Genomic DNA, 14,697 nt, shown 5'->3' with positions numbered 1-14,697 from the left:
CCACACCTACATACCTTGCCCTACACATCTCTTCCATCTGACTGTTCCTGAGTTGTATCCTTTATAATAAACTGACAATATTAAATAAAGGGCTGTCCTGAGTTCTGTGAGTCATTCTAGCAAATTATTGAACCTGAGGAGGGGGTCATGGGAACTCCTGATTTACAAGTGGCAACATGGAACTTGTGACTGGCATCTAGAGTGGAGGCAGTCCTGTGGGACTGAGCCCTTAACCTGTAGGGTCTGCATTAACCCTGCCGGGGTGTTAGTGCCAGAACGGAATTAAATTATAGGACACCCACAGATGGTTTCAGAGAACTGCAGAATGTATTTGTGTTGGTAAAACCACCACACATTTCGTATCAGAAGTGCTGTGGGGAAATATAATTCAGTCACCCAGGACTCCTCTTCACGTACCTTTGGTCCAACTCTACGCTTTGTCCTTCTCTGGACACAGCTGACACTCTCCTAGCTCCATCTCTTGGCACAGATGTTTACAATTAAACGACCAAACACATGTGGGGCTTGAGAAGCTCCTCCACAATTTTCACTAAATGTATCCCTAAGTATTTAATGTTTTCGATATTCTGATTTTTTTTAAATTTTATTTTCTAATTGTTCCTTGCTAGTATAAAGAAATGTATTTTAACCTTTTTTTCCCCTATCTTGCCAACTTATAAGTTCTAGGAGCTTGTTTGAAGATTTCTTAAGGTTTTCCAAGTTTATGGCCTTATTGTATATAAATAAAGATACTTTTGCTTCCTCCTTTCCAATTTGAATTTATTTCTTTTTCTTGCTTATCACATTGGCTAGGACCACCTGTCAATGTACAATAGAAGTGGTTAGAGCACAACCCTTGCCTTATTTCATCTTAGGCAGAGTGTTCAGTCCTTTACCATTAAGTACGTCAGTTGTAGATTTTTAATAGATGTGCTTTATCAGGGTGAGGAGGCTTCTATTACTAGTTGCTGCAAGTTTGTGTCATAAATAAGTGTTGAATTTTGTCAAATGCTTTTTTCCTGCATTTACTGAGATGATCACATAGTTTTTCTTCTTTATTCTGTTAATATGATGCATCACAGTAACTTTTTTCATAATCATGAAGTTATAACTTTGTTTTTTAGAGTAGTTTTAGGTTTACAGAGAAATTGAGCAGATAGTACAGTGAGTTCCTACATACCCTCTCATCCCCCACTCCCCACATTTTCCTTAATTACTAATATCTATATTAGTGTGGTACAATTGATGAACCAATGTTGATTCGGTATTCATAACTAAACTCTGCAGTTTATATTAGGTTCACTCTTTGAGCTGTATAGTTCTATGGATTTTGATAAATGCATAACGTCATATATCTGCCATTAGAGTATGATGCAGAATAGTCTCCCCTATGCTTTACTTATTCATCCCTCTCCTTGCCCTCTCCCAATTAAAGATAGTAACAATGGTAATAATGTTCGAAGAGTACAGACCCAGGCTCGGATAAAAAGAATGTGAGACCTTTCCTGCATAGCAGTTGGGTAGAAATAGTGATAACTCAACCAAATATTCAAAATGGCACATCTCCCCTTCCTCCTAATCAGCATTCCTACCTTGGAATATGTGTTAATAAACTGTACAAAATCCTTACCCATAATACAGTGTACATTATAGCTAGGTGATTCTTATTATCATCACATAATTAGACATAATCTCAACAATTGCCCAAACACAGACTACATAAATAAATATTCCTTAGCAAAACACAAACTGATGACAAGAGAATCCAAGTTGGTGGTGAGGTCTATAAGGTTCAGAGGGCACTTTCCCCTTTTGGTTAGGCCACGGTGAAATGCACAGAAGGGATCAGCAGGGACATGGACCAGCCAGGAATTTGGAGCTTCTCGAGAATGAATTCAGGGTAGCTGGATCTATCTGTTTCTAAACCCAAACACTAAGTTCTTAATTTTGGTTTTGGGTTTTTCAGATTGAGAATTATCTATTGGGTTATTTTCCAAATCAGTTATGCCACTTTCTATAATTTCTAGTTCTTGCCAACATTTTTCAATTTTATGTTTTATCTCCTTGAAGTTCATGTCTAATAATTTGAACATTTGAAGCATCTGTGGGTCTACTTCTATTTTTTATTATTTCTGTTCATGTTCATGTCACATTATCTCATCATGTACTTCTTTATCTTTGATTATGTGTTGGACATTGTATTTTTAAAACTGAGGCATCTTTAAAGACTAATCACTTCTGTCAGGTGCTTACAGGCCCCTGCACTCTGCTATCATTTTGATCCAATTTCTGTGTTCAAGGTTTCCTGGATCATGCAAATGGCTTGGAACCACACAGCAATCCATGTGAAGGCTGATTTATCTTTCTTTTGCCTTCATACTCCAGTCAAAGCTGGGTCTCAATCCACTTTGCCAACCCAAAGCATAAGGAACTTACCAAGGACTCCTCCTGAAAGGACGTGAACTCCAACCCTCCTGTCCTCGTAGGCCCCACAGCGTGGTCAGAATATGTATTTGTGCTGCATTTAAGCTGCTGCTTCCCGAATGGCATATATCTAAACACTAGATTCACCTCTCTAAATTTTCACCTCCTTTTGGATCTTGGTCTAGCAATTCTTCACTAACTTGGTATATCTCCAGTGCCTTCAAGCATAGGTTTTTAATATTTTGCCCATTCCTAGTTGTCATCAGTGGGAGAGGTGACGCTAATTACTGAATTTATCATTTCTGAATGCAGAAGTCAGAACAAGAACTTTTACTCTATGAACTTCACAAGTAGTTTGCCCCTTGTGGTCTTTAATACAATTGATTTTATATTATATTGTGCATACACAGTCATCCCTCAGTATACACAGGGGACTGCTTCCAGGACCCCGGCATATACTCAAATCCATGCATACTCAAGTCCTGCAGTTGGCCCTGTGGAACATTCTCATATGGAAAGTTGGCCCTCTGTATACATGGATTTCACATCCCTCAAATACTATTAATATATTTCCGATCTGTGTTTGGTTGCAAAAATCTGCATAAAAGTGGACTCAAGAGGTTCAAACCTGTGTTGCTCAAGGGTCCACTGTATTCCCTGCCCCACCCACACTAGAATGCTAGGACTGGGTCTAATTCAGTTGTCCCCTGCCGAGAATAATTATTTGCTAAATTGAATCAATCAGTCTTCTCTGATGGTTTTGCTTATTATTTACGTCAAAATCTCATTGTTTTAAATAAATAAAATTTCATTCTTATATAATCATCATTAAAAGCACCTTTCCCTTTCCCATTTTCTTTCAACATTTATACAGTATCTACAAGGAAAGGCCTGTATCTACTTAGTGTCTTTTTTATTGACTCTATTGTGTCATTTATTTGATTTCAAGATAATCTTTATGCTTTCCAGATGTGCCTTATGGCGTGCATATATATGTATTTTTTTAACGTGGTGAATTAGCGAATTAGCATTAATTTTATCTTGAAAATTTTATGACATTTCTTAGGACCTAGCAATAAGATACTTAGCAAAGCCAAGGCTGGGCATCACTAACTATATATACTGGCTAGAAAGTAACTAGAACATTCCTGTATACAAAGCAATGGTGGTTTTAAAAAAAATGGTTTTGTGCCTCTTTTTAATGTCAGTGCTTTTCCTTCACTAAGTAGCCATATGTACAATTGCTCAGTATTCCAATGCCTTTTTCTGTGGGGAAATAAATATGTTACAAGACTGACAGTCTGTTCTGAAACTTTTGGGAACCAACAGCAAGGGAAGTAAAACTAGATAAAGGGAACTCCTAGCTTCCAGTGGCAGAGACAGTATTTAAGTTACAAATTTTAGGGATTATATCCACATCAGTTGCTCAAGGAGAATCTCCTGATTCCCCAGATTTAGCCAGAATGCCACATTATATCTTTCCTCTTTTTTAACAGATCTCATATTATTTGTTCAATGCATGCCTCCTTGCTGGAGTTGAAATCTTAGTGCCAAGGACAATACCTATGATGCTTTCAATAAATATAAAGCATGAAATGGCATTTTAGTCAGTTTCCATAGTACAAGAGCTAAACTGGATTTTTCTTCATAACCCCAGGGGAAAGTAAGCCTTGCTTAGTCTAGATTCCATACAGTCACCCAATACGTCTCGCATTCTGACCATACAGTGTGTGTAGGTATAGCCTGTCCTAATCCCATCTCAGGACCAGGACTATAGTCAGTATCATTAGCCAGGGGCTGGTCAAATTTCTCATTCCTTTTGGTGCTAAGTGTCTCTGATACTCAATAAAATGCTCACTGGTAACAAAATCAACCTTTAATTATTCAGGGGCTGGTCATTCAGATCCCTTACTTCTCATTTCCCCCCTCCACCCCTCCAACTACTCTCTAACTTTTGGGCTTCTCACTGGTAAACATGCCATCAAAGATTGGCCAGAGCAGGGTGGGACAACTCTAAGTAGTGGACATTGTGATGGGCGAGGAGCATATAAAGATGGCGGGAGGTTGGATCCGTACCTAAAAGAACTTTTCCAATGACATCATCTCTTCTTAGTAGGGCACAGAAAAAGATAGTTTGTCTAATCAATCAGTAATCAAAGCTGTCATGCTATCGTTCTATGATGTTACCACTTTGTCCTTCCATGTTCTAGGGTGGTGACACCATACAGTCCCAGCTCCTCTACCCACTCCATCTGTGAGTGAGGACATGCTATTTCACCTCTCTGAGCCTCATCTCAGCATCAACAAAATAGAAACAATAACCTGACAGGTTTGCTCTGAAGATCAGAGCATTCTTTCTGAGAATGAAATAAAGTACATATAAACACAGAGTGACCTTCTAATTTTATATTATTACCAACATTAATTGTTCATGGCTTGAGTTTCAAATCTCAAGGGACGAATGTTCTGCATGGGCTATTGTGATGAGTAAAATCCAGGATTTTTGCACACCGAGCCAGTATACATGCCAAATTCCTTATCAGGGCTTACCTTGGGAGGTTTCCTTAATGACAGGGAAAAAATTTTTCAGCAGCAGAGATACAGAAGGTTGTCAACACAGCAGCCGCATCAGAGGGACACAATGAAAGAGAAAAAACATAAGGTAAATTCAGTACCTTGATAACATGATCTACAAGATATTCTTCTTCATGAAGAATTCAAACACATTACTGCCTGAAAAGATAAACTCCTAAATTAGCTCAAAATACAGTATGCATAATGAATTTCTTTCCTGTTTTAATCAAATAGATCCAGACAGTCATTCAGAGATATTTTTAACGATCGTATGAAATGCCAATGGAAGAGTATCAAGATAAAGAAAGATGCTACAATCATTGCATGTGGTCAAATATTTTAAAATCAATTTTAATATTTAAATTCTTAAATTGGTGTTAAAATGAATGCATATTTTCCTTTGATAAATACATACATAAATAGAAGTTTTTCTCACTTAATAACCATGGTTCTAGATAATTTTCACATATTTTAACCCCGAATACAAATTGAAAAGCAAGATCCATCCTTCCCCCACCACAAATCATACATGCACTTTTTAAAAAATGTTCATTCTTGCATGTTAATAACTCAGAAATCACTGAAACTGTACCTGGAGAAAACTCTGAAAAGGAAATGGTTTTTGAGGCAACAAAATATTAGACTGACTTGCTTTGCAAGTATTTAATATTTTTCTTGTGTACAAAAGTAAGAAGTTCAATTATAATACCTAAGGTATGCAATCCTATGATAGTTCTTGGCCTTCCTGATGTAGTTATTCTTGGTCAACCTCTGATATCATCAGTCCATAAGCTATAAAATTACTGTGAAAGAGAAATGGGTATATTTCCCCATGGCCTTAATCCTTCATCACAGGGAATTGAATCATGAGCCTAAGAAAAGCTTTTTCAGGGCTGAGGCTGTGGGAATCAAGAGGTACAAGCAAAAATAGCATGATGCCCTTTCTCCATCATTGGATTCAACAGTCTTCACAGAGTTCTAAGGGCTCCGAATAAAACCCAGAGCTCAGCAGCAGGGAAAGAATGTCCACGGACTCTACAATCCTGTGTACAATTTTAAACTTTTGAGTGCAGGGAAAGAAAAATCATCATGCTCCTACAATGATGAAGCTGAAACATCATCTTCTTGAAATTCAATGAATTAGCTGAAAGGAAATGAGTTCTATCCCTGATGTCATTACCTCAGACAGTTAGGCACAATGGGAATGCCATTTTTGTCTTCAGGTTTTAGAGGAGAACTTTGTCTAGAATAACTGCTATGTCTGGCTGCTATCAAGCAGGTCTCAACATACTTATATGTCTACCCTTTAAAATAAAATAAACATTTATAGATGGTATAAATAAAAATGCACCCACAAGCGTTTTTAATTCCAAGAAAGCCATAGATTTCCATTTTGTATGTAAAACTTGAGACTTCTGCCAAGAAAATTTCCTTAAGTGGAACACTACTCTGGAAGGCATCTGTTCTAAGTAGGTAGAACAATAATGAAAAGTTTATGCACTGCCCTTTTGACTAAGCCTTCTTATTTTGCTCAACTTATTCTTTAAAAGTCATTTAAATCATTGCGTTATTTAACAAAGGGAAGAAAACAACGTCACGATAAAGCAATCATATGAAACTGCATGGACCAAGTTAATAAAATATAGTTTTCCCATTTATGCTATGACGAACAAAGTAACCCAATGTGGATGGGACACACTAACAGGAATCCCAGGAGTTTTTTCGTGTGGGTCCTTTACACCACACCCCACAGTTGTAGTACAGCAATCATCACCTGCGGCAAAGAACCAGTGCTGGTTTGTAGCCAATAGTATGTTTACCTCCTGAGTGGTCAATAATACAATTATCCTTTCTTCATTATTCCTAGAAAACCAATCCTATTTTAGCATTTTAAGTTTTTTAAAAGTCTATCATTTTCACTTAGAAAGATATGACATCATATACCCAAACTGAATCATCATTCAGTTTAGAACAAGGATCTTTGCTACGGAAGAAGTGGAGAAGTAAGCTAGGTAGCGCATCACAACCGTGGTTTATTAATTGGCAAACTTCCTGGAGGTGTGAATTAGGTGACAGGCTGCTACATCACCCTGAGTAGGAAGCAAGGTTATTGCCACAATCCCCAGAGGATATATGTCTTTGGTAGTTGTGAAGAAAAAGTTTTCCAATGTGAGTAATACTGATACTATAATCAAATATAGTATGCTATCCTCTTAAAAAAAACTTGTGCTATTACAATGTAAAAATGAAAGATTTATATCCATATATACATAAACTATTAAAATAACTTAATGGGAGGCCATAGGCTGAGATGGCTCCAACGCCCTGGGTTTCTACCTAAACAAAACAAAACTTAAGCTCAGCTAATCAGGAGCAGCCAACTGAGCATTATTTATATTATCAGGAACTGTCCACCAAGACAGTCCAAATAAGGCAACTGCCCAAACTTTAACCAATCGGGTGCAGCAGGCAGAGAGGGGCGGAAAAAAAAAACTTTAATCAATCAAATAATTTCTCTGCTGCGCTTCTTGGTCTACCCTATAAAAGCTTTCCCCTCATGCTCCTTCAGTGGACCCTTGAACCACTTTTGGTTTAGAGATGCCCAATTCATGAATTGCTGTCTGTTCAAATAAACTCTTTAAAATGTAATGTGTGAAAGTTTATCTGTTAACAATACGGAAAAGGATGAAATGAGGATGAATAATATAAACATCATATTCAACATAATCCACATTAAATATATACATATATATATTTAATCATGGCCCTTTGTTGACTATGTCAGTGAAAGCCATGTCTCTTGGGCAGGTCCAGCCTATTGCTGAGATAACTGCATGGCTCCATTACAGAAAGAGGCAATGGTTCCACTAAGCAAATATCCAGTGAATGAAAAAGAATATCCCTTCAAACAGACTTAACAGACCACGACACACAGGCTTGCTTGCTGACGCCTTAGAAAACAGCATTCCATCAACACTTGCCTGAAGATGTGTTTACTCCTGACCACCCTCTACTGCCCACTCTCTCCTTCACCCTCCAAAAAGTTCTCATTTTCAATTATATGAACTTCTGTAAGAATTAGATTTTGTTGTGTACATTCAAAGAAATAAATTGAACACAATTTGACACTTCAGAAGACAAATGGGTAATAATACTTCTAGGTCCCAGGATTTGGAGAGAAAATAGGAGGTGCAGTTCTACGCTAATAATAATTCTGTTTTTGCAAAATACTGAAGCTCCTCTTCATTCCAAGGACAAGCAGGTTGATCTCTTCGTGGTCACCTGCACCATGTGTTTTCCACACAACTCACGCAATTTACATGCCTTTATCCCACTTTGTCTGCTCACTCTGCCTGATCACATCTGCCCACTCTTTAAGGCCTAGTTCAAGGCCCACCTCTCTCAATTCCTCATCAACTTTTGAGGCCAACTTGTCTTCACTTCCTCTAATACCCCAGGATTCCTATGGTCAACAAAACAGCTTGGTGCTTGTTTGCACACATAAAAGTTCTATAGCCTCCAGTAACTCTGTCTGTATTTGAGTCTCATGTAGCTTTAAGATTCAAACCTCTTGAAAACAGAGGCCACACCATATGCTACCTTCATAATCCCTGTCCCCAATCCCCCCTACTCATGTAGGGCTCAGCACATTATAGGAACTTAGACATAATTTTTTACATTAGTAAGTTAAACATAATCCAGATATGAGGATTTACTTAAATCACCACTACAATCCCACAATTTGGGAGAAAGACTGCCTAAATTTAATAGCAGTGAAGACTTCAGGGATTGTCAGAAAATGCAAAATATTTCTGATGACTTATTTAAAAATAATTATTTCTCTAGACCAGCATTTCACAGAGTGGCAATTCAATGGGACGTTAACAAAGGTCAAGCCCTAAGAAGCCTCTGAGGTCACCTAAATTGAGAAATGCTGCAGAATGCAGTTAAATATGGGTTTCTTTATGGCAGTACTTTTCAAAGGCTTTAACATGCCTCTGAAAAGTACTGCCATAGAATTCTTAGTTCATCACAGAATTCTTTGAAAGGAACATGATGGAGCATATTTTGGGAAAAACTTATCACTTATTTTGATAAACCACACCAAAAAAAGGTTTTTCAAGGATGCAGTGGATTTCAACAAATCTAGCAGTTCAATAATCTCAGGTATTGACAGAAAATATGGCTATAACCTGAGATGAATTTTAAAAGGTTGTGATTAAAAATACGCATAATTATAAAAGAAAAAGAAGTTTAAAGTAATTTTTGAAATATATATCTGTGTAAGTGCTGTAAGAGGCACAAACAAAATCGCACAAGAGCTCACAGGAGAGAGAGATCCAATCTGAATGCAGGCGTGGGGACAAGGTGGCTTGAGGGGGGAGAGGATGTGGAAAGGGTCTTTGAGGACAGGGAAGGATCTGACCGGCAGAGGAGGGGACCATTTCTAACAGCGGTGACAGTGTTAGCAAAATGCTTAAATGAAAATATTTGCGTGTCTTGGCAAGTGTACAGTTAGATGAGACTACAGAGTCTATATGAGGGGATCCTAGAAAATTGGAGTGTAAAGATAAGCTGGACCTATATTGGGGCAGGTCTTGAAATGAGGAGTCAGTACTTAATTTAGTAGGTGGTAGAGACCTGGGAAGTTTAACAAAAAAAAGAAGTAAAGAAAGCAGGATAAATAGTCTATTACAACAACAAAAAAATCCTAAATAGCTGAAGTTCTTTCCCCACACCTCTCACTGAGAAACTTCTGGGCCAAGGAGTCCTTTGATCACTGTGTACAGACTACTGACTACAGCAGGCTACTTAGAAGTCTGATGGCCAAAGATCCTGATGGCCAATGCCCTAACACCAGTCGGTGCTTCAAAAGATGTGCGTGATCAGAGAAGCATCTCCTGAAACAAATTTCTCTCATGTATTAACTATCTTACTGGTTGCTGGAAATTGTTACAACTTAGATCTGAAAGACACACAGCTGAAGGACATTTGCCTCCTGGAAACTAGTCTAAGGACATGTACTTTATTATGAAGCCCCTGATAAACAATTCTATCTGGCAGAACTAAACACCAGGTCACCTAAATCTTCCGAGTACTCTCTATCAGTAAGAATTTATTGAGTACTGACTCCTACAGTGTACGTTATAAGTGCTTTGAGGGACTATTCAGAGGAATAAGGCATGGTCTCTGGCCTGTAGAAGCTTAGAACCATGTGAGAGCCAGATACACACCTGCATAATATTAAATGGACTGTGATAAGTGTTATAACAGAAATAGGAAAAAAGAGCTACGTCCAGTCAACAAATATTTAACATGCACTCTTTGCTACTCTGCTGATAAATTAGACTTGTTGTCTTTCAGACAATAAGCTGAATTTTCACACATATGTCACAATGCAATATGGTGTGCACAGCAGTGGCTCAAAAGAGGGGTGTCACCTGGGAAAAAAGGCAAGTTTCCCAGAGCAGAAAAAGCCCCAAGCAGAATCAAGAAGCACTGAACAGGAATTCACCAAGCTGACAAGCCCAAGAAATGGTATCCCAGTAAGGGGAACCGTCTGTGCAAAAAGCACCAGAGAACACAGGCCACTTAAGGGCCACACAGACCTGTGGGACTGTTCTGTCGCCGAGCTCAGCAGTTTGGCTCTAATAGTGGAGGATGTGGGACCCGGGGTGAGGGTATAGCATTGAGGTTTTGTGGGGCAGGGGGGTACCATCTTCAAACAGGATTTACTAACTATAGCCCAGGGATAAGTTTATATACTTGTGTATCAATAATCTAACATATACCTACATCCAAAATACATAACAAGTACTTCTATGAATTATAAAAACTAGAAGGGGTTACATATATATTTTGAAGAGCCTTTGAAACCTATCACAAGAAGAATGCCAATGCCAAAAACATTAAGTTCCATGACAAAAACCGGTTTGAAAACTTTCAAAAGGAGAGTCAGCAGATTATAAAACATATAGAATGCTACAGCACAATTTTCTGAACATGTGAAGAAGCTGATTCATTCAAGAGAACTGGACTAATCAGCACAGGCTTTTGACACCAATACATCTAGTCTGTTTTGGAAGAGTATTGGATAGGTCATCTAGAATCTACTAAACTTAAGATATATGCTTAATGTCACTTTTTAATTGTTTTTCTCCTAACCTGCTATGTCCTCTAAGACTCTGATCTCACCACCTGTGGTTTTTGCTAACCATGTTGATTTTCCAGAACACAATCCCTGCAGTTAGCAAGAGGCTGCTACGGTTCAGTGAGAAGACTGGATAGTATAAGAGTAAGGTAGAGAAGAAGGTAAAGTCGGGAAGAGAAGGACAGAGTGGGAAAAAATAGTAGAGTAAGAAACTCATGGTCTGGATAAAGTTAAAGAGCAAGGACGCAGAGGTGGTGGGTAAGATAAGATGCTACAGTCAGCGAGTGAGATGTAACATTTCAGAGACAGCACGTTTCGGGGTGGTAAACTCTAACCTGGTCATATAGTATGTCTGTAAACTGAAACGGATGATCATTACTTTAATTAATAGCTAACACTTAATGAGTTCTAAGTATGTGCCAGATAGGTTTCTGTTAGTTCTATCTCATTTAACTCACTTAAACATACTTGACAACCCTATAAAATTCTCTTTACTATCATTTTACGGATGTAAAACACTGAGGTACAAGGTATAGAGACTGTATGACTTTTGCAAGGTCACAGTTAATTGGCAGCAGTCCTGGGCAGTCTCTTGCTGTAGCAGCCCCCTGCTCTTAACTGCTACTGTATATTGCCTCTCTCGTGTCTAAGACTTTGGTGAAAGCCCTTTGAGCCTAGGCTAGGGTACCGGATAGCCATCCTGTGGATGGTCAATGATGTGGATCATGCTTGCAAGGGTCACCCATGTGGTTAACGGCACGAATAAGCCCTGTCTGTATTAAAGTCTTTCATGACGTGTAGGAAAAACCTACGCAGGGTGAACCACAAAAGAGAAACGACTTCTATGTGAAAGAAGGGACCAGTGTGGAGTTAGAAGCAGCCTGCAAACCACCACTTCCCACTGGGGAAGCAGGAAATTGAGCACCACTGAAAGGGGTTATGAATAAAGGCACGAAAATACACATGCAGATGTGCTGGGAACAAATCTTAGGCAGGGAACAGCTGGAACAAAGTTGGACAGCGCAGGATACGTCGTTCAGGGAATAGCAGGTAGACAGAGAATATAACTGAGAGCAATAAAGCTGGAATAATAGACAAGGACTGCAGTGCAGTTGCCATGGATGGTTTGGACAATGATAATAACATGGCCGAATCTATTTTGGGAGGGTGACACTCAAGGGTTAATGACGGAGGCTACATCATCTACAGAGTCAGCAGTGAGATGGGCACTAGTGACCCTCCCTCCGCTTGGCACCAACTGCAGCCCTCATGGTGTGTAATTAAGACGCCACTGCAAGGGCAAGAGAAAAAGTAGGATGCAAAGGAGAGAACACAAAGACAACTTGAAGGAGGAAGAATCTGTAAGACTTGTTGCCTGCTGTGGCCCAGCCATCCAGCCCCTCCTCCACCAAGTCAAAAGAGATCGAACTACTGCTGTGTGGCACGGAGTGACTTTCCACACGGGACTCTGGTCACAGACCTTGCAGCAGGCTCAAGACGAATGAAAGGAAAAATGGTTTCGATTATATTGATACTTATTCTGTTGACAGTTTAAAAAAACTAATTCAAAACACATTTGCAATTTTAAAAAATGATAATCCCTTTCTAAAAAAGCCTGCTTCTTTTTAAAAAATTACCACTCTACTTAATCTCTCATTTTCAATAAAAATCAAAAAGAAAAACTGAAGTAATTTCGTACTGGAGTGGAAAGACTTGTGGTTTGATTTGTTTTTGTATATTTGGACTATATCCTTCTGGCATAACTACATTTGGCTGAAATCTCTACTAGAAATAACGAAGTGGAGTGGTGAAGAGAGTTCGGGATTCGGAGCCAAGCCAACCCTAGCTCTGCCATGACCTAGCTATGTTGACCCTGGCAAGTTCACTCCACCCTCTGAGCCTCAGTTTCTGTGTCTATAAAGTGGGGGTGGAAGAGTGCTCCTCCAGGACCGCTGAAGGATTTCACGAAGGGACGCGGATAATGCTACATGCCGTGAGCAGGCGCAGTCACTGCTCAGTAATGTGAGATGCTATTGTTACCGCAGACAGCCCTCCTGGACTGTGCATGGAAACATCAACATAGCTCAAACTAAATTTCATCTAGGAAAAGGTTCTAGGACCTGAAGAATAAAAGCACTTCTAAAAGAGGATTATTTCCCTTAAGAAAAAAAAGGTTTTCAAGAAAATGTATCACAAAGGAAGAGAAAGAATAGAGAGGGGGAAAACCCTGGAAATAATTAGATAACCATGTATAAAGTTGGACACCTTTATAAGAATTAAACTATGATAATAATATTTTTTTATTTTTTTTCCTTTTTTTCCTTTATTTCAGGGTATTATGAGGGTACAAACATTATGGTTACACTTTATGTCTTTGCCTCACCCAAGCGCGGGTTAAAGGCATGCCCTTCCCTGCTAGAATGCTCCCCGTGTCCTTTAGTTGCAGATTTACCCCCTCCCCAAAATTCCCCTAATCCCTGGAGAGTATTACTGCCATGTGATCACCCTAGTGTCGATCAGTTAGTACCAATTAGTACCGTTAGTACGAATACAAGTGGAGCTCATTCTTCCGCTCTTGTGGTGCCTCACTTTGGATAATGGGCCTAAGTTTAATCCATGAAAGTATAAGAGGTGCTAGATCACTGTCGTTTCTTATGATTGAGTAATATTCCATTGTATACATATACCAAATTTTAATAATCTACTCATGGATTGATGGGCACTTGGGTTGTTTCCACATCCTTGCAATAATGAATTGTGCTGCCATAAACATTCGGGTGCAGATGTCTTTAAACTATGATAATAATATTTTTAGGAAAGAGCCAAAAGCCAGTGCGTAATGGCAAACACTTCAGGATGATCACCTCTGACGGCTGGTGCCACGTACTGCCACATTTACCTACAAACTGCAATAAAACTCCCCTGACAGCAAACTGGGGCCAAGACAGCTGACAAAATGGGCACAGAAACAATGATCTAAAATTTAAAGATAGTCTTTATTTAAAAAGAGACCAATATTTTAAAGTTTGCATTTACTTTCTCGGTCTGAGAAGTAGCAAGTATTCTCCATATCATTAGCTAGAGAACCTAGTACTGTTTTATGACCTGAAAAGCTGGCAGCAGAAGATGAAGGGTCAGCGTTAGAAACAACCCAAGAAAGCAAACAGCTTTCAATTCCCTTTCCCAAAATGACACCTTGAATTTTCAGCCGAGTATCATAGAGCAGAATCCTATGACCAATGTAAGATGTGCCCTATAAGCCAGAATCAAGCATTTCTATTAACAGTTTGAAAGTTTGACTACTGAAGTCCACTCAAATCAATGGTGAGAAAAGTGATTTAAAAAAAATTCATTCTGTTAGTCTTTGTCAAAAACATCTCTGCAATAAGATGTGTCAACTTCATAATTGAAGCAATAAACTTCTGAAACAAAGGGAATAACAGCAAAGTCTTACAATTCTCACCATAGGTTTTCTAATTAATTCAAGTTTTATAAATTAATTTCCTTATTTTAAAACTCATATGATCTAAACAAATGTTTTAGGTGTA

At 38.7% G+C, this 14,697-nt stretch overlaps 1 protein-coding gene across 1 annotated transcript in view; it reads right to left on the bottom strand.

The window, feature by feature from the left end:
• KIF13A (kinesin family member 13A) overlaps positions 1–14,697 on the bottom strand; it is a 221,750-nt gene that overhangs the window by 117,315 nt on the left and 89,738 nt on the right. Inside the window, exon 3 of the mRNA XM_012643272.1 lies at positions 4,975–4,987. Coding sequence (XP_012498726.1) covers positions 4,975–4,987 — 13 coding nt within the window. The remainder of the gene's footprint in view (positions 1–4,974; positions 4,988–14,697) is intronic.

This window comes from Propithecus coquereli, unplaced genomic scaffold (genome assembly GCF_000956105.1).
Source record: "Propithecus coquereli isolate 6110/MARCELLA unplaced genomic scaffold, Pcoq_1.0 Scaffold194, whole genome shotgun sequence".
Classification (NCBI taxonomy): domain Eukaryota; kingdom Metazoa; phylum Chordata; class Mammalia; order Primates; family Indriidae; genus Propithecus; species Propithecus coquereli.
The sequence above is the reverse complement of the archived record's forward strand: the minus strand, read 5'-3'. Positions and strand labels throughout refer to the sequence as shown.